Consider the following 23496-nt stretch of genomic DNA (forward strand, 5'->3'; position numbering starts at 1 on the left):
ACCCGTGCAAACAAGCTGCCATATCTCACAATCTGTTAAGTCCCTGCAGCGTTGACAACAGCAATGGTTATCTCCTGCACACTCCCCCTGCTCTCACTGCACTCCAGCACCCTCAGACAGGACTGCTGGGGGAAGAGCTTAGTGCAAGATCTGCAGCCCTGGGCACAGACCTCCTCCACTGGGTTTGCACCCTCGAGCTTAGAGAGGAACTGGGACGTCGGTTTAAAGCTTGGGACCCTTGGGACCCAGGGTGCTGGGCTGAGGCCATCCATGGGCAAAGCAGAAAGACTGAAGTCTCAACCCAAGAGCACTGCCTGGGTCTTACGTGCCCTAAGCCTTGTCCTGGGTTCAGAGCAGTATTTCAGTGTTAGCACCTTCTTAAATCTGCACATCCACTACAACACTGTCTTAAAAACTGCAAGATGGAGCAAAACTGGAGTTAATGTATGTACCAGCTGGTGCCTGAGCTTTGGGGGTGCATTTGGGTCACTGGTAATAAAGCCCCCATCTCATTAATTCTCTCCTGGTCATTATATGGAGAAGAAAACCTCCCGTCCATGCAAAAAAGGCCTGGGAGTCTGGAGCGTTCTGTATCAGGGAGCCAACCCCCTGAACTCCAGAACTCCAGAAGAGTTGACCTTCCAGACCTTCCAGAGACCCCTCGAGGAAGAAGCAGGACAGAACATGTGCACCCCAAAGTCCGACCTATGTAGAAAGCACAAAGCTGCCTTATTTCTGCAATGTTCTTCTTTCAAAGCTTTCTGTGCTCTGCTCTAATGTATTTATCATCAGCACTAGGCAGAGCAGCGCTGCCACCTCTCACCTTACAAGTGGAAAACTGAGCCCTATAAAGGTTTACACTCGAGATGGTGCCAAAGTTTATGGGGGAGCAGGAATTTGACCATCCCAAAGCCAAGATCAATGTCCTCATTCCAACATTAAGCACAGTAATGAAGGGACCTTCAAAACATTAGTGCTCTATGATGCTGTTTAATGTATATAAGCATACCCCTGGAAGATACAAGTTTTACAAAGATGGGAACAGTTTTATCAGCTCTGTTTCACTGCCACACACACAAAAAGGTGATGGGGAAAGAAGCATGGGGGGAAAGAGCTCTAAGAATAGAAACTGCTGAGCTTCCATGCTGGGCTCTGATCACATCTAAACACACAGCCTGCAGTAATGAAAATACCACTGAGCTGTTGCATTGTGTTACAGGTCCCTCTCAAAAAGGTTTACAAAGGTGATGTGCAACTGGTATGAAAAGAGAAACAACATCTTCTCTTAGAAATAAAGTTTTCTTAACAGGGTAAATGCAAAACTGGAAGGAAATGGGTAAGGGATGCAAGTGTAAATACAACCTCCTGAGTGAAAGATCAAAATGAAGTAAAAACCTGCTATTTGTGACAAAAAGGTATTGAAACCATTTTGCTCTTCCCAAAATGTCCCAGCAACCTTCCCCTTCATCCATAGTGATCTCAGTTGTCCCTTCCACATGTGATGGATAATGAAGCTGTTTCTATCGCTATTTATTTGTGTCGCAATGACACAGAAGTGCTGCAGTCAACGAGAGCGTCCCACTGCACGAGACCCTGCACCAAGAAAGGTAACACAATCCAAAAGGCCCCAAACACTGGATGTTTCAGATTTGGGGTCTGGCTGTCTACCCTTGGGCCTGCTCTTTCTACTCCCCTCCCAAGAAAGCAAACCACACAAGCAAGAAAGGGAAAACACCAGATTCCCAAATCTCTTCCTCCGCAAAGCGAAGAGAGTAGAAGTCAAGCCTGGTCTAACTCTAAGAATGAAGCCAAGGGCTGAGGGTGCTGCAGATAAAATGGAGGAGTGGGAATTACTAATTCATTCCTTCCAAAAATTCACTATGCACAGGCACTGAAGATGAGCTTTAAGGTCCCTTCCCAAGCCAAACCTTGGCAGGTTCTATGAACCATATGGTTCTATGATTGACTCCTTCCATAAACACAACCCCATGGCATAGTCCTTCAGACTCTCATACCCACCTCACTTTTTCCTTCTGCTTTATGAAACCTAAGTGTGTGTCACTGAGAGGTGGAGCTTTGCCAGGAGGAATATGGTCTATTGTGGGGTAAACAAATGCTAAATGATGACAAGCACCATACTGGCTGAGGAACAAAGCAGGCTGCGGTGAGTTGTGCCTGTCACATCACTGCTCCTTCTTGGCAAATGAGTTCTAATGCACAATTGGTATTTATTAAATGACATACACCAACTGTCTCATTAAATCAGGGCTTGAGCATAGGCCGGAAGTCTTAATCTAAAGTGTCACCAGCTATTGAAATCAGATGGTTTCGGCAGGAGCAGAGTGAAGGGAGGGAAAGAAACAGGGCCTAAAGCAGTGGGAAACAGTCATTGGTCCCAACCAACCTTTTGGGTTGCGATTTTGATGCTGGTGTGGGCACTGCTTTGAAAACTATTGTTCTGCATTTGCTTTCTGTGTGTGCACTTTGCAACTCTCCCCCTAATAAACGGTTGGGCAGGTTTCAGTGTGTTTGAAATGCAGCGTCGAAAGCAAACGTTAATGCTGGAGATTGCATGGAATTGAAAACGCGGCCACCGGTAAATTTGGTTTGTTTAGAGTGGAAATGCTTCAACTGCTGGTAGATGGGTGGTGGGGCTGAGAGCATGGGGAGAGGGGAGGTGGGAGCTGCTCCTCTCTGCCCACAATGAGATTTCCAAGTTTAATGAGTTGGGAAGGGCACTGGATTAAAAAGCCCCAAGTGAAGCAGTGAGATGGAGAGAGAAGGGGAAAAAAATCCCACCAAAGCCCAACCGTCAGGGAGCAGAGCAAGTGAAAAATGTCAGGGCAAATTGCTCTTGACAGTGTTAATATCTGCACCTCATAGCAATAATTACATGTAAATAAATAGTGAAATAGCTCTCAGCTGGAGTCTGCACTCTGAGTGCAGATGCCACTAACAGCCAGCTGGGGACCTTTCACTCTTCCACTGCTGCTTTCCCCCCTTTGCTTCCCTTCCTCCCCCCTGTTTCATCTATGCCAGAGCTGAACAGCAATTGCTGGAGACCACAGATTTGTTCCCAGCCCTCCCCCCTTCCTCATGGCACCACGTTTGCTCCCTCTTCATATCACCCTCCCAGCCAGGGGCTGCTCTCAGAGTGCTTTTAGCCCCTTGCCAGGGGAAAACAAGCTTTACTAGAGTCACATGTGACTGTTGCATGAGTAAAGCTGAAGGGATGGGAATGGCGTGGCTGACTATCCTTCCAGCTCTGTGGGCTCCTAACAAATGTCAGGAGGGATGGAGCTATCTGTTTCAAGCACTGGGATTATGTTCTTCTTATCACCAAGGTTGTCTGTATTTCAAAAGGACATCCGAGAACATATGGTTCGGCATCAGGATGAAAAATGCTTCATTTCCACAGGAGACACATCTCCCACTGCTATCAGTAGCATCCACAGAGGTTTATAAGCCTGAGCAGTGCCTCCAATCCTTGCTCAAGCACAAAATGCACTTCTACAAACCCGTATCATTCCTCCCAAGGGTATCACTACAACACAACTGCTCTGTGTTGCTCACCAACCAACCAAGCATGGTGGGCAAAAAAGCCACCTCACCAGCAGCATTGCTGGTATAGGTGGGCTGGAATCCATCAGCACCTCTCCTGGTTCCTCAGGCAGTGGGGATTTGATGCCAGTCTAAGAAATCACAGATGACATGGAGAGGGTGAATATTAACTGACTATTCCCCATCACTTCCAGAAGAAGGCCTTGGATGAAGGTAGGAAGGATGAAATAGTGAAGTGAAGCAGTGCTTCACTTCATGGAGTCAACCTGTGGGACTCCTTGCCACAAGAAGCAGTGGATGTGAAGCTCTGTGGATGGAAGAGGAGCCTGGATAAGTATTTGGAAGAAATATCCACTGAGGATTACCAGACAAACCACCTTTTCTTAAGGAGATCCTCTGAGCTGAAAACAGTGCCTTGTTCTTGATCCTCATGAGGAGTCTGCCTATGGCCACTACTGGAGACCATAAGCTCAGCCCTAAGCACTGTCATTGTCACCAAGCTCCCTGCAGCTCCGAAGGAAAAACCGTCTCCCAGGCACTTGGCTGATATGGCAAAGGGAGGACTCTAGAGGACTGATATGAACATACAACGCACAGAAATACAGACTTACTGAGTAAGAAGCACTGTGACAGAGAAGGCATTTGGGGCCAGCAAAGGGCCTTGGCAAAGCCTCAGGTTCCTACCTTACATTTAAGCAGGATAAAATCTTTGTGCCTCCATTCTTGGCCTTGGAGATAACAACCTTCCCCATGGTACCATGAGGAGAAACACATCCCAGGATGATGAGATGCTCAGATACAACGATGAAAGTCTCAGATAAAGTTAAGCTCATTATTTTAGCCCTCTTCTCTTCCACTGGCTCAACTGATCTCTGTGTGCCCTCAATTTAGCTCCCACCCCTACAAGTCCAGGTCTAACTGTGAGCCATGGGGCTCTGCTAGAAGTCTAGCTGAGACGTGATGCTTAATCCTGAGGGAAGCTGGTGGCTACCCAGACCCACTGCCAAAAGATGCCACGTTCATGCTGACACCACATTAGCCACTGCCTAATCTGCATCACTACTTGGCCAAACTATTAGAATAAAAATAATTATAATAATATCCATAATAGCCATGATGATGAATGATAATGATGATTATGATGATGATAATAATAATAGCAACAACAACAACAACAACCTGCCACTAATAGGAGGAGATGTTCCTACTGAACCCCAGCCTTATATCAGGGAGAAAAGCTTTGAGGCCTTTCCTTTTGGCTAATGAAATGCACAACAACACCCCACACTGCACTGAGCAACAAACACAGCTCCATTCTTTGGAAAACAAATATGTTCTTTAGAGCTTCCTGGTTGTCAAACACCTTTTTGTTTAGCTCAACAACTAATCCACTTATCGGAGGATAAAGCTGCCAGTGAATCACCACGATGATAAAAGCATGCACAAAATTAGCAAGAATTTGCCTATGGCTCCTGCACATTTAACAAACAGCAGCTAAGAGAAAAAATGATTCCTTTTTTTTTTTAATAACTGAGATCCCCAGGAGAGATCCTGTCAGATAACAGCTTTTATTTGGCTTGCAGGTTTTTATTCCACTCTCTCTTCCCACATAACCCAAGCACTGAGGCTGCGAGATGCTGGGAGCTGATAAGAAGCCACGGAAATTGGCACTGTTTGAATAAGCAAGAGATGGAACCAGGCAACATTTTAATAAGTTGGGGTGGGGGGGTTAAGGAACAAAAAGTAGTGTTGAGGCACTGGCTGCTTCCTGAGGAGCTCAGCACTGCTGATGCTTTGCTGCTCATGAGCTTTTAACACCTAAAGTGTTCTGGATTTGTCCTTCCCTGCTCTTCAGTGTGTTTTGCAGCTCTTTGTGACTGTAGCCTCTCTGCATTCCTGCATGGAGGATCCATGCTACCCCTCCCTGTTCCACAGATAGGAAAACCACAGAAGACAAAAGTAAGTAGTTGCCAGGGTTGGGCAACCAAGTTAACAGCAGGGGACATGAGTCTCACAACTTCCGGTTCTCTGCTGCCCCAAACAGAAAATCAGAGACTGGTTTGTGTTGGAAAGGACCTTAAGCTCATCCAGCTCCAACCCCTGCCACTGGAGCAGCTTGCTCCAAGCCCTGTCCAGCCTAGCCTTGAGCACTGCCAGGGATTAAACCACCCTCCTTCTCTTGAGCTCTTCCACTGACACCTTTGGCACATCCTTGCAGCATTAACTGGGTAAATGGGATTTACCTGCTCTCTGAAATTCACTCAGCCATTTAAACCTTGGGAATTTCCCCAGCATGGATGTCTGCAGAGATGTTTTGGTCAGATTTCTGAACACCGCTACACACCTGCATGTGTGGAAGAGGGAATGAGGAAGAGGGAAGGAGAACTCCTTGGATCTGGAGTCTAGCAAAAGACTTGTTCCAATAAGGACTAAATAAATCCCTCCATGGTCCATGGTGTCAACAGAAAGTGATGCAGTTTGTCTGAGGCCTGTCTCTGCACTTGTCATATGGAGCATGTAAGATGACTGAGCTCCTAATGGAATGAATTTGCGTGATGTTCTCTCTTTCAATGACAACAGCCTGAAAGGGAGAATCACCACAGTGTGACTGTGCTGCCTTGAGGATTACCAATATCATGCTACCATAGCTGTTACTGGTCAGGAACCAGCACAAGCTGACTGAGGCATTTGGGAGCAGCCAGACCTTACACCACACGGCCCACAAACCTCTTCACCGCCCACCTCAAAAGGCTCAATTCAGCTCAGATGATGAGGAAGCTCCCCTGATCCCAAATCCTTATTTTCCTGGACCGTATCAATCTCAGCTGGACATTTAGCTGTAGATTAGCAAGAAGACAAGAGCTCAAAACAACACCATAGCAGCCAAACTGGGAGAACTGGGGCTTTGAAGGTTTCTGCCTGTACTTTCCAAGGACACATTTACTCAAAAGTACTGTCAGCAAGATGAGTGCTGGAGGTGAAGATCTGCAACTGTTTCAGGCCACACTCCCATTGCAAGAGAATGGAGAGAACTTAATGCCTTCCACTCTTCTCCTCTTTCCTCCCTTAACTGTGCCTAGGCTTGAACAGGACCACAACACATGATGATGGGAGCATTTAGGGGAGCTGGGAATTAATCAAGAGGCACCCACCTGTCAGGCTGGTATCTGGAACTAAATGGAAACACTTGCTAGTGCTTGACCTCTCGCCCTCCAGACAAGCCTGCAGCTCTCCAGTGGCTTGAGAAAGCCTCTTGCAGGGACTGCAGCTCAGAGACCCGGGTGGAATAAAGCACAAGCAGGGAGAGCTACAGGAGCTGGGTTAGGAGAGGAAGGAGGAAGAGGCTGTAGCTGGTGGGGATGGTGGGAGGACTGGCAATCTCCTGGCAGGGCTGGGAGAAGGTGGCTGGAGAGCTGGTGCCATGACATGGATGCAACGGGAAACAGACCAAGAGCAAGAGCTGGCTGAGGCTCAGTTCTGCAGGCAGAAGATGATGGATAGAAAAAAGACACTGAAGATACTTAGAGGTAAATATCCGGTACAGGTTGCCCAAAGAAGCTGTGGCTGCCCCATCCCTGGCAGGGTTCAAGGCCAGGTTGGACAGAGCCTTTAGCAACATGGTCTAGTGTGAGGCATCCCTGCCCACGGCAGCGGGTTGGAACTGGATGATCTTAAGGTCCTTTCCAACACAAACCATTCTGTGTTTCCATGACTTTCTATAGATCCCCTGGATGGGGTTTGTGTTGGGTGAGATATATTTGATACATCAATGTGTGCTGATTAGCAGTCCAGCACGTTTCAGTGTTAAATCAGCCTTTCTTGTCATTAATGGAGGCCAAAACTCTGTGCTGATGCCTGCTCAAACAGTGAAACCTAAGGCAGTGCTCACTCTGCTGAACAGCAGAAGAAAGCCCTGCATGCATGCCAAGGGATTTTGAAATACCAGTCTCAAAGGATGGGATTAAGATCTTAATTTGTAAAGAGATGTGGGGCACTTCTCTTTAAAATGCATGAACAGATTCTCAGGTGGTGGAAAATGGCTCGGCCACTCTGGTAGCACTGACCTCAGACCCAGCTGATGTGACCAGAAAGAAGCCACCCTAATTCTGACTTTCATATGTTCAGATTCAGGACTTTTGTGGTGTCTGTGTAAGACGGTAAAGGACAAACACTTCAGGAAAACCACCCCTCTGCACCTGCCTGGATACTGAGCATGGTACAGAGCAAGATCTGAACCGACAGTGCAGACAGGTTGGGACATCCTATGCCAGCAGCAGCGTCCTGTAAGTTCATATTTAACAAGTGAAAGTAAGTTTGCCCGCAGGAAAGACTGATGTTTCCAACAGGTATCTGTAACCCCTGCTTCCTCATCTGAACTAGAGCCATCTCCTTTCCTTGGCACCAGAAGTCACTCAAGCACTGAAGTTACTGAGAACAGTAAGCACTGCCTGTGAGAAAGCTGAATACTGGGGGTTCAGTTGCACCAATGGCCCCTGGATCTATAAGGTATGGATTTTACCCTAGAAGCCTGCTGAAGCTGGAACACAGACACTAAAATTCTTTATATGAAAGACACCACTTTATAGATGGGTGTAGAAATGAGGTAGAGAAAGGGGAATGGGCATTCATGGGAGCTGGGCAAAGACTGAGAGCTAAGGAAGCAGCTCAGAGTGAGGAATTTGGTTGCTGTCTGTGTTTTGAGCCGGTGGCCTCCCGATGGGACACAAGTGGCTGCACAGAAACTAAGCACCTAGTCCCTGCTTTTTCTTCTTCACTGCTCCAAGCACCAATGACTAAAAGCTCCAGGGAGAGCTCAAAGCCTCTGGTGCTGTACAAAAATGGGGCTGAACCACATTCCCTTGGGATAAAAACCTGGCGCTACAGATTGTGCACTAAGCAATGCTTTTATGGAGTCTTATGTAGGGAACAGAGCATAGATCTGGCCAAGGATGCAAAAGTGTCTGGGACACAGCGGGTAGCTAAGCTGAATGCCTGAGGAATACTCACCCTGCCTGGCACTGAAACCACCTTGGTCCTGGGAGAGCAGGAAGCACTATGAAACCACATCACGAACCAAGACATGGTTCCTTCCTTTAGAAGCAGGTAGAACCACGTCCCTTTTCCACTGCAGGACAAATGACCACCTCCAGCCTCTCTCTGCCACATCCCTCACCTGCTCTCCCCACTATTGCTCAGCCTCAGGGTGCCCTGTGCTCCCTCAAATAGTGGTTCAGCCCCAGCATCAACTCCTTCTTGCTGCAGCATGAGTCCCATGGCAGGAGCTGATGCCCACCGGGATGGCTCCTGCCCTGGAGCAGGGCACAGAGATGCTATTAGCAGCGTGCATGGCCCAGAGCTTCATTAGAGCTGATGGACCCACACTCCCGACAGAGCTGCTGAATCAAGTGTTGGCTTTTAGGGTCGGGAAGACCTCATGTGGCTCCTAATTCGGGGCTGGATTTGTGCTCAGCTGCACACTCTAATCGCTAATGAAAGGTTTTGCCATCATCCTGCAGCAGCTGTTGGTGTCCTACAGGTCCATCCCCAAAGCAACACTGTGCCGAGGCAGAGCCGCCGTTTGGAAAGTCCATTGGATGGGCAGCATCCAACCCCCTCCCCAATACACCCGGGGGCTTCTTTCCTCCTCAACACCACACAAAGCTCTACTTTGCACCACCTCTTCTTCTCCCCTCCTTGCAGTCAGCCCCTAAGGATTGGGTTGGGGTTTTTTTGCCTTTTCTCCTCTTTTTGCTTGCTTTTCTTCCTTTCTGTTGAACAAAACCCTGTGATTCCGTGCCTCCTGAGCCTCGGCGCCTGGGCTCGGCGTTGGGATCAGCTGGAGCAGCTTAGAAGCCTCGTCTCCTCGGATTTAGACTGAAATTTTGATTTTCTGCCCTGCTCAGATAATGTGGAAATCCTGTTCCCCGATATTTACTGTTTATCAGCGCAGCACAGCGCGGTTCTGGGGGGGGAAGGGAATCTCTCCCTCTCCCTGGGTCCCCTCTCGATCCTCTCCACCCCCCAGCCTGCATGCTAATGGAGTTGGATTTGGGAGCAAAGCCACCACAATAGCTTAATTACAGGGAGTGGAGGGAAGAACAACTCCTTGGCAAAGAGGCTGGGATGAGCTCTGATCCCTGTCCTCATCCCCTGGGCCAGACAGAGCACAGGGCTGCTCCCTCATCCTAAGCCACCAACCCCTCTCTAGACCCACTCCTAAGCCAAGCTTTGTCACCACAGGCAGACCTCAAGTCCCCTCCAGCTTTACAAAGCTAAGGATGGGAAAGTGCAGGAGCACACTGAGCCATGCCACATCTGCCTTCCCCCTGCTCCTCACGTGAATGAAGTGGTCCAAGTATTTCCAAGCCAGGTTGCTCCCAGCATCACAGTCTATGAGGCCACCTCCCCGTCCCTTCTGCGTTGTCCCGTTTGTGTCTGGGGACCCTCCTGACAGCCCAGCTGCAAACACAGTCGCCTTCTAAGGTGTGTATCCTGCTCCTCCATACGCCAACACATACACCAAGTCCTGCCTCCTCCAGTGAGGATTAGTGTCGCTGAGCCCTTGCAAACTCATTCCTGCAAGCAACCCAAAGGCAAGAAGGGAAAAGGGGGAAACACTTCCCTGTGTGACATGAACTAGGCAAGAGAAATAAAACAATAATAAGACGATCTGGGGCTCAGCAGCAGGGGAACAGCTCTAAGGACCACGTAAGTGCATAATGCCCTGCTATTAATGAAGCCTGCTGCAAGGATTGGTTATTGTCAGATAACACACAGGGCTTTCTCTCCCCACCAGCCCCTCGTGGGGAAGGAAGGCATCTCCCTGTGATTGGGATTGAGCTGAATAATGTCCCAGCCACCTGCAAATGCACCAGGCTTTCTCTGCAACTGCGTACTTTGAGGCAGCATTGGGGTAAGGCGGCGGCATGGAGAGAGGAGGGAAAGGAAAATGGGGAAAAGATGGTTTTTAAGGCAAAAAGAGGAGGGAGAGGAATGGAAAGAGAGACAGGAAACATGATAAAGCTCAGGCAGGCGCTCTCTGCTCGGCTGTTCTCTGCGCAGCTTGGCTGTTGGCTGGCTCCTCTGGTTTAAAGTGACTCGGCTTCTTATGGAAACGGAGAGGCGGTATTAAAAAGGGGGAAAAAAAAGAAAACCAAGACACAGAGCGCTTCCTTATCTCATGGAGACAGTTGTCAGGAATCACTTTGACTGAGTCGTTTTGTCTCCATGCTTTTTTTCGCTGTCAAGCAGGCCTCAGGACATGGATCAAAGGAGAGGCGCCGAGCGCTCGCTGCAACTTCTGATCCCTTCTCGGTACAGACGCGCGAGTGGCAGACAGCTCTCCTCCACATCAAATGGAAGGAGAGAGGAGAGGGAGAAAGAAGGGAAGGGAGAGGGAGAAGCAAAGCTAGGAGGGACACAGAGAGAGGAGCTCTCGCTGCTGCTCCACATCTCAGGGGAAAGACAGACACCAGCAGCTTTTACTCTTCCTTTTCCCCAGTCCCCATCAGGAGCATCCCTGCAAAGGGAGGTGTGGGGCACGCAGCAGTGCAGGTATCTCCCCCAGTCTTGGGTGAGCTCCCCACAGGGCCTGCCTCAACCCAGGCTTGGCCCCACACCTCAGTGGGTCACAGACCAAGCAGTGCACTGAAGCAAGAGTCGTGGTGAGAGCTCCCACTGTGTGGGCCACTCTGACATCCCTGCTTCAGCTCTGTGCTGGCTTGGTGGTTAAATTTCACCCCAAGCCCCTCCATGTCAGTTTTGCCTCTTCCCCTTCAACCTCTCAAAGCAGCCCTTGTGATTTTCCTGTATGTGCTTGGCAAGCAGCTCCCCACCCTTTCCCCTATGTGGCTCACGACTCCCTTTCAGGTACTTATTCCCTGAAATAAGATCCCCCTCATCTCCAAACTGGATAGGCTTAAGGGCTGACTCCAGCTTACTGCGGCAAGCTAAGACCCTCTGCACCTTTGATCAATTTACTGCTCACCCAGCCCAGACCCTGCCAGCATTTCTGATCTTCAGCCCCTGCTGTAAATTGATCTCGTGCACGCCTGTCTGATGGAGGCAGGAACCAGCACCCTGCAGCACAAGGAACCTCAGTGTGCAAGGTGGAAAGCCCCACACGGCATGCACCCCACAACCTGATAGGTGCCCGTTATTCATCTGTTGCACACATAGTTCTATCTCCTATTCTTTGCACTTCCCACTCTCCCCATACACTAGAGAAGCCCTTGCACAGCTCTCTAACCCCAATCTGCTAAAGCACCTATAGCAAAGTCATGTACTGCTCCCCCTCTCACACCCAGACAGACAGCAAGATGATCGCACTGCAAGCTGATGCAATACCCCAACACCTCTCTCACACATCTCTTTAGGGTATGTCTCCCCCATAAGCCTCTCCTGGTGCTTCAGGACATTAAAGACCTTGTGGGCAGCCCTCCAGGATGCTCCGCAGCCGCCAAAGTCCTCCTTGTCCTCTCAGCCCCAAACGTCCTGCTTGCAACCTTTGCCCCAAGATGCTGCGACCCATCTGCCAGTAATCCCAGTAGCTGGGTGGCTTTGGGATGGGAGCAATGTGGGTTTCCTGCATTGTTAGCACCCATAGATGGTAAAAGCAAACAGAAAATAAGCCATACTAAATAGTGACCCCTTTCAAAACTGTATCTCTAAGCTCTGAAGGTCACAGCATATCACCCAGGCATGGCACTAATACACAATCCTGCATCCATCTTCAGTGCGCAGTATTTCCTGAGCTGGGACAGGTTTGAGGCTCACAAAGAGAGCAGTGGACCTGTGTACACCTGCAATACATGCTCCCACCTCCTGTCCCAGCATAGTATCTCTGCTGTTCTGTCGCACCCACTGGACTGAACACTCATTCCACAACCCCTCTTTGTGCAACAAAAGAGGGGGGCAGGTTTGGGTTAGTGCCTGATCCACCGCCAAGTATGTTGCTGTAGATTTTTCCTACCAGAGATGGCTTTTCCCAGCCAGGGCACAGCTGGAGCACAGCTGTTCCACCATTGCTAGATGTTAATACGCACACACAAAGCATGGGCACACACGCTGGTGTGCACACACAGAATGTGCACGCAGGACACCGATGCCCTTGTGCACACAGGCATGCGAAAGCATGCGTGCATGCCCCTGCCTCTGAGTCCTAATTATTCCTTTCATTGCATTCCTTCCTTTTAAGCTTCCCCTCTATCTCACATCCCTCATTCCAGGGCTTTCCCTGCTGTGGTCCCTTGATTCCTCTTGCAGCTCGGCACCAGCTCCCTGGGTTATTGCAGCTCCTCAAGCCAGGCAGTGGAACACTGAATGCCAGCAGTGGCTCAGCAGTGCCCGTCGCCAGGCTGGCTGCTGCCTCTCCTCTGCTCTATCTGCCCTGCTTGCCTTGTCTCGAGTTCCCTTCTTAATCATAAAGCATTTGAAATCCTGCATTTGAATTCTCCAAATCTCCTGGCCAAGTCCTTACCCTCCCTAGTGTAGAAAAGAGACAGGACCCAGGGGAGAGGTGTTTCAGCAGAGCTGAAAGCTGCACCAGTCTGGTCTGGATTTCCATAGGAAAGACATTCCCTGCCATGCCTGTTCCACCCACCCTGCTTTGGCTGTGCTCCCACCACTCTGGGAGCAAGTACTGGGGTCTGGGAAGGGATATTTGAAGATTTATGGGTACAGATTTCTATGTCTTAGCCCTGGGTGTCTTAAATACCTGCTCCCTGCCCTGATGTCTGGGGGCTTATCAGGCACTCTCACACCTCCCTGCATTTCTTCTTCCTGCTGTCATTGGTTTTGTCATTCTCCTTAGCTTTTTGCCTCTATCTCTTCTCCTACTTTCTCTTTATTCCCTTTTATCCCAGTACTTCTGATACCTGAGTTTACAAACAGCCACAGTTTACAGTGCCACAGGGGCTGGACCCACAGAAGGTGAGGACAAAGTTCCTGTCGAATTCAAGGTTCAGGAACCAACTCTTTGCTCTGAAATCCTTCAGTGTTTCTAATATTTTAATACACACAGAGAAGAATGTGTGGAGTGGAAATCATGTGGGAATCAACACAGTCAGTGCCACCCAGAGCATAAGAGTTCGGGTTAAAGCAATAAGATGCTGCCTTGTTGGCTTCTAATCAGCCTTCAGTGGGACCGGAGCATCCAAATCAATCAAGGAAGCTCATGAAACCTTAAGAATGACATCAAGTGAGGTGGCCCCTCAGATATGAATTTCCCCCTTCCCACCCTGCAGAACAGAAGCAATCATTAAGAATCAGGCAAATAAATACGTATCTCTTTTCACACGAGAAAAATGCTCTGTTCTCCCCTTTTCCCCTTGCTGGGAGCAGAGGCGTGTAACTGACAAGAGCAGATGGGCTTTGTTTGGTTAAAGAGGGGGGAAAAAAAAGGAAGAAATTTAGTGGAAAAAACTACCAGCTTTCCTGGGATACACGTAGGTTAAAAGTTGAGAGACACGGAGCTGCATTTGACACCCAGCTAAGGGAAAACGCCAACGCAGCCACAGCAGAGCCAGTTGCTCCCAGAGAGAAACCTGGAGCTCCCATGGCCCCATTCCATTCCCCTGGCAAAGAAAGGGCATGGATTTTAGCATGTGTTTACCTCCCTCTCCAAAAATCCTGCCTGGAACCTGCCCCAAGGTCGTGGGGAGGCTGAAGAGAAAAGGAACAGGGATAAATGTGACTTGGAAAAGGGACATCAGCCGCTTTCTGAAGGGCAGACACTTCAGTTGAGGGAATCGTGGTCCTCTAGAGAGATGGGGCTGCAGGGGGAATGTGGAGGAGGCAGCAGTGGGGGAAGAGGGCAGAGACCACACGGAAAAAACATGGAGTGGAAAAGGAGGGTAGGAGAAACGGGAAGGAGTGATGGAAAAAGGAGGAAGAAGAACCCAGGAGACAAGGTTAAAGAAAAGCCCTCGTGTGAGGTGGCACCCGAGAGCGTTAGAGGTTAAAGAACATTAGAAGAACATGTTCCTACACAAAGATAAGCCGGAGAAATGAATCCTTATCCATCCAAACCCAACCCTTTCGAATCTGAGCGAGAGAAGGGTCTCCTTTCAGGGAAACAGGGAATCCTTAATGCTTCCTCCCTCAGCAACTGTAATGCCAGGATGTTCCCAATCTGCTTTGAGGGATGGAAAGATTAAGAATAATAAAAAAATTGCAATAAAATATGTGTGAACGAGGGGGTAATTGTGGACAAATGCAGCATTCAAATTCATTTTTCAGCTCTTTTACACACCATTTCAATCTTATTTTCTGCTTGTTAATGAGATCTTGTTGGTTGGGGTGGGCACGGCTGCCCAGTATCGCTTGGGTAATTGCACATAATTTTCTCTCTACTAGTGATTTGCATCAGATTCCTTTTTTTTTTCCCCTAATTCTTTGCTATTTAAACCCCCTCCTCCTTTTCTCTCTCCTTTCCCCCCACCCTCCAAATCTCATCCTCTCTCTCCTCCCCCTTTCTTCCCCTCCCCTTCTCCTGGCCCAGCAAGACTCATTTTGAATGCTTATTATAGGCACAGTGTCTCCAACGAGAAAAAAAGAAGGGAAGAAAAGGAAGCAGACAGAAGGGATCCATGTCACTGACGGAGGAAGCGCTGTCTCACTGGAGCCAGGCACCGGGATGCTGCTTCCCTCTCGCCAGCTAACATCATGTCCTTCCCAAGTGCCAGCTTTCCCCCCCAAAACCAGGGCTCAGCTGGCTCTTCTGCTCCTGCCAGGATCAGTGTGCTCCTGACAGGGATTCAGATGATCTCTAATCCCAGCCCAATGAGGCTGAGGAAAACATCAGCCTGGACAGTGGAGGGATGATGTCAGGAGAAGCAAAACTGTGCTGTGGCTATGGAGAGTATGAAGGTCCCTGAGTTTAGAGTGGGAATCTGCGGGCAGAGCCTGGCCTGTGCCTCAAGTGTTGCTCCAGGAACACGGTCAAGAAATGGTGATAAACCCAGAGATAGTTTAAAATCTGACCTCAGATACTGCCATTACACTGGGAATGAATTTGCTGAAGGAGCGAAAAAAGCCACCAAAAGCCCTAAAAAAATTAAAGCAACAAATATGAGATGGTGAACAAGTTTCTTTTGGCTTTTCCTATTCCTGGAATTGTCTTAATCTCTGGGTGATCCTGTGGGTTTGTTAAAAGATTCAGAAGTCTCAGAAATAACATGTTCTGAGAGTACAGGAAACTCCTGACTCTTAACTCTACCTCAATGTGTTCTCCAGTCACACAGGGGCCATCTGCAACAAAATAAGGACCTTTTCCTTCTGAATGACCCCCTGTAAGACCCCAACACGCTGCAGTGAATGGTCAGGTATGTTTAAGATACAGACCTGGATCTAAAAGGGCAGCAGAAATTTGAGAAGGCAAAACAGTGGACAACATCCTACAAACATGAAGACATTTTAAAAGGCAGAAGAGACGTGCGTAGAGAGGAAAGCAGAATGCACCGTGGCCCTCCTTCTTTCCTCTTTGGAAAGCACCCAGGGAATCTCCCGTCATTATAACAGCAGAGAAGCAGTCATATGTGGCCCTCACTGCTTAATTTCCTCCCACCTCATCCCCTGCTGTAGCATCTACATTCCTTGAAGGAATGTCAGATGCTGATCAAGATGTGACTGGGCTTGATATTGAGTTTACCATTATACTGAGCTATTTGTCACCAGCCTTATTGCAGCCATGGTGAAGGGTGATACTCAGCTAGCACAGGGCTGAACTTCATAAATGGACACAGACTTTGTTCTCTCTGCTAGTGGGAAGCATGACCTGACTAAGGACATTTTGGTGCCTGGCCTTGTTCTAGTTGAGGCTGATAGGTATTCTCAGATAAATGGAAGATGATTCCTCTGTAGGATGAAAATGACTTGAAAACATTTACAGCGGATCTATGAAATCCCACACTCTTGGGTTATAACCCACTCTTGTGAGAAATGATGAGACAGAAGCTCCAGAGCCAGATATCACACTCTGTATGACTGGTTACTCACTCTTCAGATTTAACTTCACTTTGGGTCTCTATATCCTTGCTAAGTCTTGGCACAGGCATTAACACCAGTCTGGAGGCAGTTACAAGCCACTGAGTCAGCCCAGCTGAATCTGTGACAGCTGCTGCTAACCCACACAGCCTTGGGGAGCGATGGGGACCTCGCTGCTGCATGTTCTGGTACCAACCCACTTGCTGATGATCCATGACTGCTGCAGCCACCCAGAGCATCCTGACAGATGGAAGGTGACTCATCTGGCTGCAGCTGGCCAGCCTGGGAAGCTGGCTGTCTCCAACAGGCAACGCTTAGAGCAAGATCTCTATCTTACAAAGGCTGTCCCAGCACAAAACCAGCACAAATCACTGCTCAAGTCACCCTGAGGGCTCTCACTGAGGTCTAGGAAGGACTACAACATGAGAGATTGTGCTTGATAGTGGTTTAAGCACGTAAGACTATCCTTTGCATAGCCAAGTCGGTGTTCCCATATGAAGCATAACAAAAACCATCATCATGGGATGAAGCAGCTGAGGACAAAAGTTCCCAGTTTCCCTCTCCCTCCTCGACAGTCTCAGGTCTGGAATAGAGGCAGAATGGCCTCTACACTAGGGAAACTGCATGGGAATTGCTTTGGGGACCCAGCAGCAGAGCTGGACAGGCACAAGGCTTTGTGTGTTCCAGGCTGGAACCCAAGCAAGAAATGTGGCCCTTTCCCACGCGAAGGCTGGGCACAACTTGCAGGAATCTGTCAGAAGGGGGGGCACTAAAGTGTGTGCATGCGTGGGGGGACGGAGCCCGCAGTGGCCAAGCATAATCCCCTTCTCTCTGTTGTGAGAATGGAAATACCACGCTTCTCCTCTAGAATTTCAGCTGCCAGCACCGAGCCCGTCCGGTGCATTCTGGCTGGGACACCCAATCCGAGGTAACTGGATAGCGAGCGGCAGCAAATGCTGGGAGCTCTGGGCCAGTCTGGCCCCCACCTCCTTGTCTAAACTGCAAAGAAATGTCCCTCCTGCTGCTGCTGAGGGCTGAAACCAGAGAACTGTCTGTTTGCAGCTCAGACAAATTGCCATCATTTTAAGTTGCCAATTGTTATCTATCTCCTGAACTCCCTCCTTCCCTGTAGTTAACATTTACCCCTTCAGAGAGCAACCAGATGCCACCGATAGCTGCACAGGAGGATGAGACGGTTGAGGCACAATAGGGTTTACCTGTAATGCTGTGGGATAGCTGAATTATGCACAGAGCAACCTGCTCTAGCGGAAGGTGTCCCTGCCCATGGCAGGAGTTGGAACTGGATGAGCTTTAAGGTCCCTTTGAACCCAAACCAGTCTGGGATTCTATGATGAATCACACAGAGCATCCCATATTGAGACCTCACTAAGCTTTTACCCACTCTGCTCCGTAAAAGAGCACACTTCCATGAGCTCATTCATGCTGTTTGGAGTATTTCTTGCATCCTTCCACTAGGAACAGCAGAGGACTTAGGCAGGAAGTGAGCAGATAAGTAAATATAAAGCAATCATAAAATAAGCTGGGTTAGCCTTTCTATGCACAAAATAAATGGAAGAATTTATATGCTGATGTCTTGGCCCTCACATGATTAAATGCATTAGAAAAATGGGAATCTCCTCTTCTTGGGGGTGCAAAGCTTTCTTTCCTTCAGGACTGCCAGATAATGTACCCCCTCTTTCCCATACAAAGGGCTTATTGGCTCAGGACTCATCTTCCCCTAGCCTGAGCCTGGGGCAGGGCAATTTGGGATAGGGATAAGCATAGATACAGTACTGGTCTGGCCATTTCAATGAGCCTCTGGTTTAGTGAGCAGGACTAGTAAGAAGATGATGAAGCTACAGCAATGGAAATTGCATGATGGACCTGTGTATGTCTAATGCTTGTGCAGCTTATCATGTGGATCACATCCTTATTCTGTGGTGCTAAATTCACTTGTGATAATCTGAATTAATCACGTGCCCTGGACCATCTAACCTGCAGCCTGCCTTTGAATTCCATACTGTCTGCTCCTCTCCTCAACCCAGTGCTATTAGAAAGCCCTTGTCAGAAAGATGCCCCCCTATTCACCACACAAATGATGCCGGTTGAGGCAACATTCAGCCTCATGCCAGTCACCCTTTTACATTTTCCATCTCATGAGCATTCAAAGCTAAAAGTGGGGGGTTTATACCACTGCAGAGAAGCTGCAAAATTTCCCTTTCCATTGACACTCAATGTCTGTTTTCACACTCGAGAGATTACAAGTTATTGGACCTTAAAATCTATCTTCCTCTCTGATGTCCCCATTTACTGGACTCCTCTCTCAGCAGTTGTCGGCTTTTCATTTCAGATGCCTACCTAATTTCTCCTTGCAGTTTCATATTATTTTGCCCTTCCTGTCTTAAACAGTGTTACTGGCCACTCTGAAACAACTGCTGTAAGTGCGCTTCACATGTCTCTGTATTTCACAAGTGACTGAGGACAAAAGTGAAATGTATTTGGTACCTCTCCAGGATGGCAGGCACCACATGAATGCAAGTCCTGACTGTTAATTTTCAGGATACAGATTACAGCAAGTAAACCAAAGAGAAGGGTAAAGGCTCTATCTAATGAGGTGACAGAAACCTGTTATATCCTGGGATCTCCACTGACTTCAGTGCAGCTCACCAGCTGAGAATGAATGTCTACTACCATAGCACACACATAGCACAAGCTCTGCTCTCTCTAGACCAGCTGATGACGGAGGCTTCAACCTCTCTACACTGCTGAGGTTTGCTTCTCTGTCACACCAGCTCTGAAAAGCCACAGAGATAGCTGGAAGAAGGCAGATCAAACCTGCGACTGGGCACTTCAAGAAGTGGCTGCACTGAAGGCTTGGAGTACAGAACTCAGAGTCAGCTCATGGGTGCTCCATTCTGAGCTCAGGCAGGGGTTTTAAAATCAAGGATGTGCTTTAACTTTCCTCCTTTAAAGCTTACCTACATCTCTTACTGTGACCTTGGGGAAAGCATTAGCAGAAGTGTTTGCATGGCAGCTAGTTTCTCAAGGCTAAATCCCAGATCTACATCCTTGTGTTTTGAGTAAGCTCAGATCCACAGAGCTTTCATGTTCCAACCAGACTTGGACAAGCTGGCTTCAGCTAATCTCTGAATCAGTCACCCACAAATCATGGACTACTTCTAAAGAGAGTCTGAAATAAAGCAGGTAAGAACAGCAAGGCTAAAACCCCACCATGGAAGGGCCCACACCCGCACTGGAATTTTTCTGGAACACCAATGCTCCTGGTCCTGGTGTTTGTGATTCCAGTGCGCTAACTTGAATACAGGAGCTAACAGGATACAAGTGCTCTGGCAGTGCAGTGCTGAGCTCAGGATAGACACTGCAACAAACAAACTCCTTGCTTTAACCAGGCTGCCTCCATGAGTTCATGACAATAACTCCCTTGTTAATCATAATACACTGTGATAGCCTGAAGCCTGTCCTGCTCTCAGAGGATCTGAATCAGCCAAATACTGTCAGCCAAAGAAAGAGAATGGAAGTGGGTCACATACCTGTGGAGAGAGGCCATTGCTAACAGGATTCATGTGGTTGGCAGGAGCTGCAGCATTCATGAAGCTGTCTGAGTAGCTGGAGAAGCTGTGTCGGGCCCCATAAGCAGAGCCGGTGTCAGCGGCAGCGGCGGCTGCAGCAAGTCCTCCCTGGTGCATGGTGGATGGTGGCAGGGGCTGGGGTCTGTGTACTGTGCTTCCTCCATCTGCAGAGAGAAGGGGAGAAGAGGCTGTAAATTCTTTTACAAAGGCCAAAGCCAGCTGGAATCAGCAATACTCCTTCCACTGAATCCCAGTATGGAGATTTACCCAGAACAAGGGATTGCCTGTATGATACTTTCTAGTGATGCGCTCATCATTTCAAAGCTGAGCAGAACAACTACAGTCACGAGACACATTGATACAGCAGAAATGACTATGAGGTAGAGGAGAAAGCTGTTGACTTGAGGAAAAACTTGGTCATCCCAGCTCGAGGAAAACCATCTGTGTGTTACAAGAGCCTCAATAGGATGCCATGAATCAGGGAAGGGATGATGGGATTATCTAGGCCTAGAGAAGAGGAGCAATGAGGCAAATGGGTGCTCACCTTGGGAAATGGTGGTTGTTGGGTAGGTGGAGTCTGGCAGCTGGTATGGAGGGAGGGTTGGCATTCCTGTCGGTGGGAATCCCCCTGGCAGCAGGTGGTTGAAAGCTGCAAGTTGGTTCGCTCCCGCCTGCTTGCGCCATCGCGCTCTTCGGTTGCTGAACCACACCTGATGGGGAGAGGAAAGGCCACGTGTGACTCACTCTGAGCTGCTGTCCCACCTCACCTGCACTGCTGATGAAAACACAGCCTGAGTAACAGCACTGGCCAAAACCAGCTTCAAGTTCCTGCCTGACGAAGACGTTGTAAGAACTCATCTCTGATCCTCAGCTTCCTTCCTCCCAGATGAAGGCTGAGAACATTGGGGCTGTTCAGCCTGGAGAAGAGAAACTGCGTGGAGACCTCAGAGCAGCTTCCAGTGTCTGAAGGGGGCTGCAAGGATGCTGGAGAGGGACTCTTCATCAGGGACTGTAGTGATAGGACAAGGGGTGATGGGTTCAGACTGAAACAGGGGAAGTTCAGGTTGGAGATAAGGCAGAAGCTCTTCCCTGTGAGGGTGCTGAGGTGCTGGCACAGGGTGCCCAGAGAAGCTGTGGCTGCCCCATCCCTGGCAGTGCTCAAGGCCAGGTTGGACACGGGCTTGGAGCAAGCTGCTCCAGTGGAAGGTGCCCCTGCCCATGGCAACGGGTTGGAACTGGACGATCTTAAGGTCCCTTCCAACCCAAACCATTCTGTGATTCTATGACAATGCTACCATCACCCTGTCTCCTTGGTGAGGATACTTGCATTTAGAATTGTTAAAGATACTCCTCAGAGCGTGGAAGCATGTATCAGCAGCCGGGTGAGATGAAGAGGAATATTTTAGCTTGTGCATTATTCCAAGAGAGTCCATAGCAAATAGATGCATTGCTACCACCTGGCCATTCTGCCTTGTTATCTGACAACTATGTGAATTATGCTGAAGGATTAAGTACCATAATAGCAACACGGCTGCTCTGTTAGAAGGGATAAATAGACAGATTAGCATCATGGTTTCAGTGTTAGACAAGCTAAATAGATAGAACCAGACCGGAGGGAATACAGGGGTTTCTCAGCTTCTCTGTACTGCAGCAAATCACTGTTGTCTGTATGCTAAGACATGCTCTCCTTGCAAGAGGCACTGCAGCGTGCGCTAGGATTGCACTGCAGCCAAATTCAATCTCTGTGTATTAAAATAAACCCAGTATTAATGCATAATAAACCAGGATTAATGTGTAAGAAACTCAGGATTAATGCACATGCAAAGCTGGGTTCATGTTTCCTACAGTGCTAGTTTTACCTGGAAAACTCAAGGGGAGATTTTCCTAAATGCATTTGTCTGCCCTGATGTGTTTTATCATGGGCAATCTGCCTTCTGCATCGTGGAAAGGGCTTCTCAAGCTGTCTCTTGGCCTTGGTTTACTTCATTTAATCAGAGAGGCTCTCAGGCCCATCTCTGTTTGGGGTTCAGAAGTATGCGGATAAGCTTTCAAGCCAGATGAGAATGCAGCTGCTGGACTTTGTGAGGCCTAAAGGTCTAGAAAACACGATTAAATTTCACAGCAACAAGAAAAAATGGAGCAAAAATCAAGAGTGTAAAGCATTAGGGGGGGGAAATCCTCCATCAGGCTTCCAAGCTGTTCAATGTCAGATCAGAAGCTGGGGTTACAAGTTTGAGTCCAAACTGCCCCCACATCTTGTGAACCAAAGCAAAGCTCCATTCCCTAGCTAGAGCAGAACCTTAGTCCAATGTGCCTTGCACTTTAGATGTGATCCCAATCTCAAAGTGGGTACCTCTGACCTTCAAATTGAGTCCCCCTGCAGATGTCACTTATTGGTTTGCCTTTTTCTTACTGGCACTTGTGGGTACATCTAATTCACAAGGCAGCATGTTTTCATTGAAAGCTGCTTGTTTAACCGAGTGTTGGCTCTTGGTCCACATGCACTGCAGCAGTTCTTGCTGCAAAACCAGACACTGAGTTCACACGCAGATTTCTGTGAGGCTCTTCAGATCAGTCTATTATTGCTCTTTCTCCTCATCTACATGGAAACAGTTTGATTAAAAGCTGCTAATGATAGCTGTGTGTGAGCTGGTGCTGGCTAGGAAGGACCTAGTCCTTCACTTCATGCTGTTATTTACATCCATTGTACAGTGAAAACCCAGTTTTCTTTGGAAGAGTTGGTCTAAAATAAGCCCCCTGAAATGTAGACAGTGCTGATGTCAGGTCCTTGGCACCAAATGTGTCGTTTCACAGACCTGTTCCTATTGCACTGCACTACTGGCTGAAGCAGCAGAACCTCTTAGCACCTTCCAAAAGGTTGACAGAAATGGGTCAGCTTACATCCGATCTGCATTGATCAACAAAGTCCATGCAGGTCAGAATCCCTGTGTCCATTTTTGGCACCAGAAGTCGCTAGCAAAATCTAGGACAGAGTTAAGGACAGAGAAATGAATGAACATTAAGGGCTGTAGCACTTCACAACTCTTTTATATAGTCCAATCCGTGGCACAGTGTCTAGGAGTAATAGGAATGGATAAATAACCTTTTGTTTACCCTGGTCATGCAAACAGGACCTGTCTTTTCCTCCTGCATGTATGTGTAATCCATGTCTTGAATTAAGGGCATGGAACATGGCTCCTCTTTGCTTCCACTTTTGCAGACAGGGGCATAAACCCCTAATACTGCTGTTAGCTGAACACAAGGAGCTAAGAGAAAGAGAAGGAGCAGAGAAAGAGGCCTGGTCCCAGGCTGGAAGAGCTTCCACTCCAAAAAAGAGATCTCAGGGCTGAGAATAGCCTAG

At 48.4% G+C, this 23496-nt stretch overlaps 1 protein-coding gene across 1 annotated transcript in view; it reads right to left on the reverse strand.

Moving 5' to 3' along the window:
- PAX7 (paired box 7) overlaps window positions 1–23496 on the reverse strand; it is a 99848-nt gene that overhangs the window by 15753 nt on the left and 60599 nt on the right. Inside the window, exons 7-8 of the mRNA XM_065696337.1 lie at window positions 20680–20845; window positions 20097–20299 (exon numbers count right to left, since the gene is read on the reverse strand). Coding sequence (XP_065552409.1) covers window positions 20097–20299; window positions 20680–20845 — 369 coding nt within the window. The remainder of the gene's footprint in view (window positions 1–20096; window positions 20300–20679; window positions 20846–23496) is intronic.

The sequence above is a fragment of the Lathamus discolor genome, chromosome 16 (assembly GCF_037157495.1).
Source record: "Lathamus discolor isolate bLatDis1 chromosome 16, bLatDis1.hap1, whole genome shotgun sequence".
Taxonomy (NCBI): Eukaryota; Metazoa; Chordata; class Aves; order Psittaciformes; family Psittacidae; genus Lathamus; species Lathamus discolor.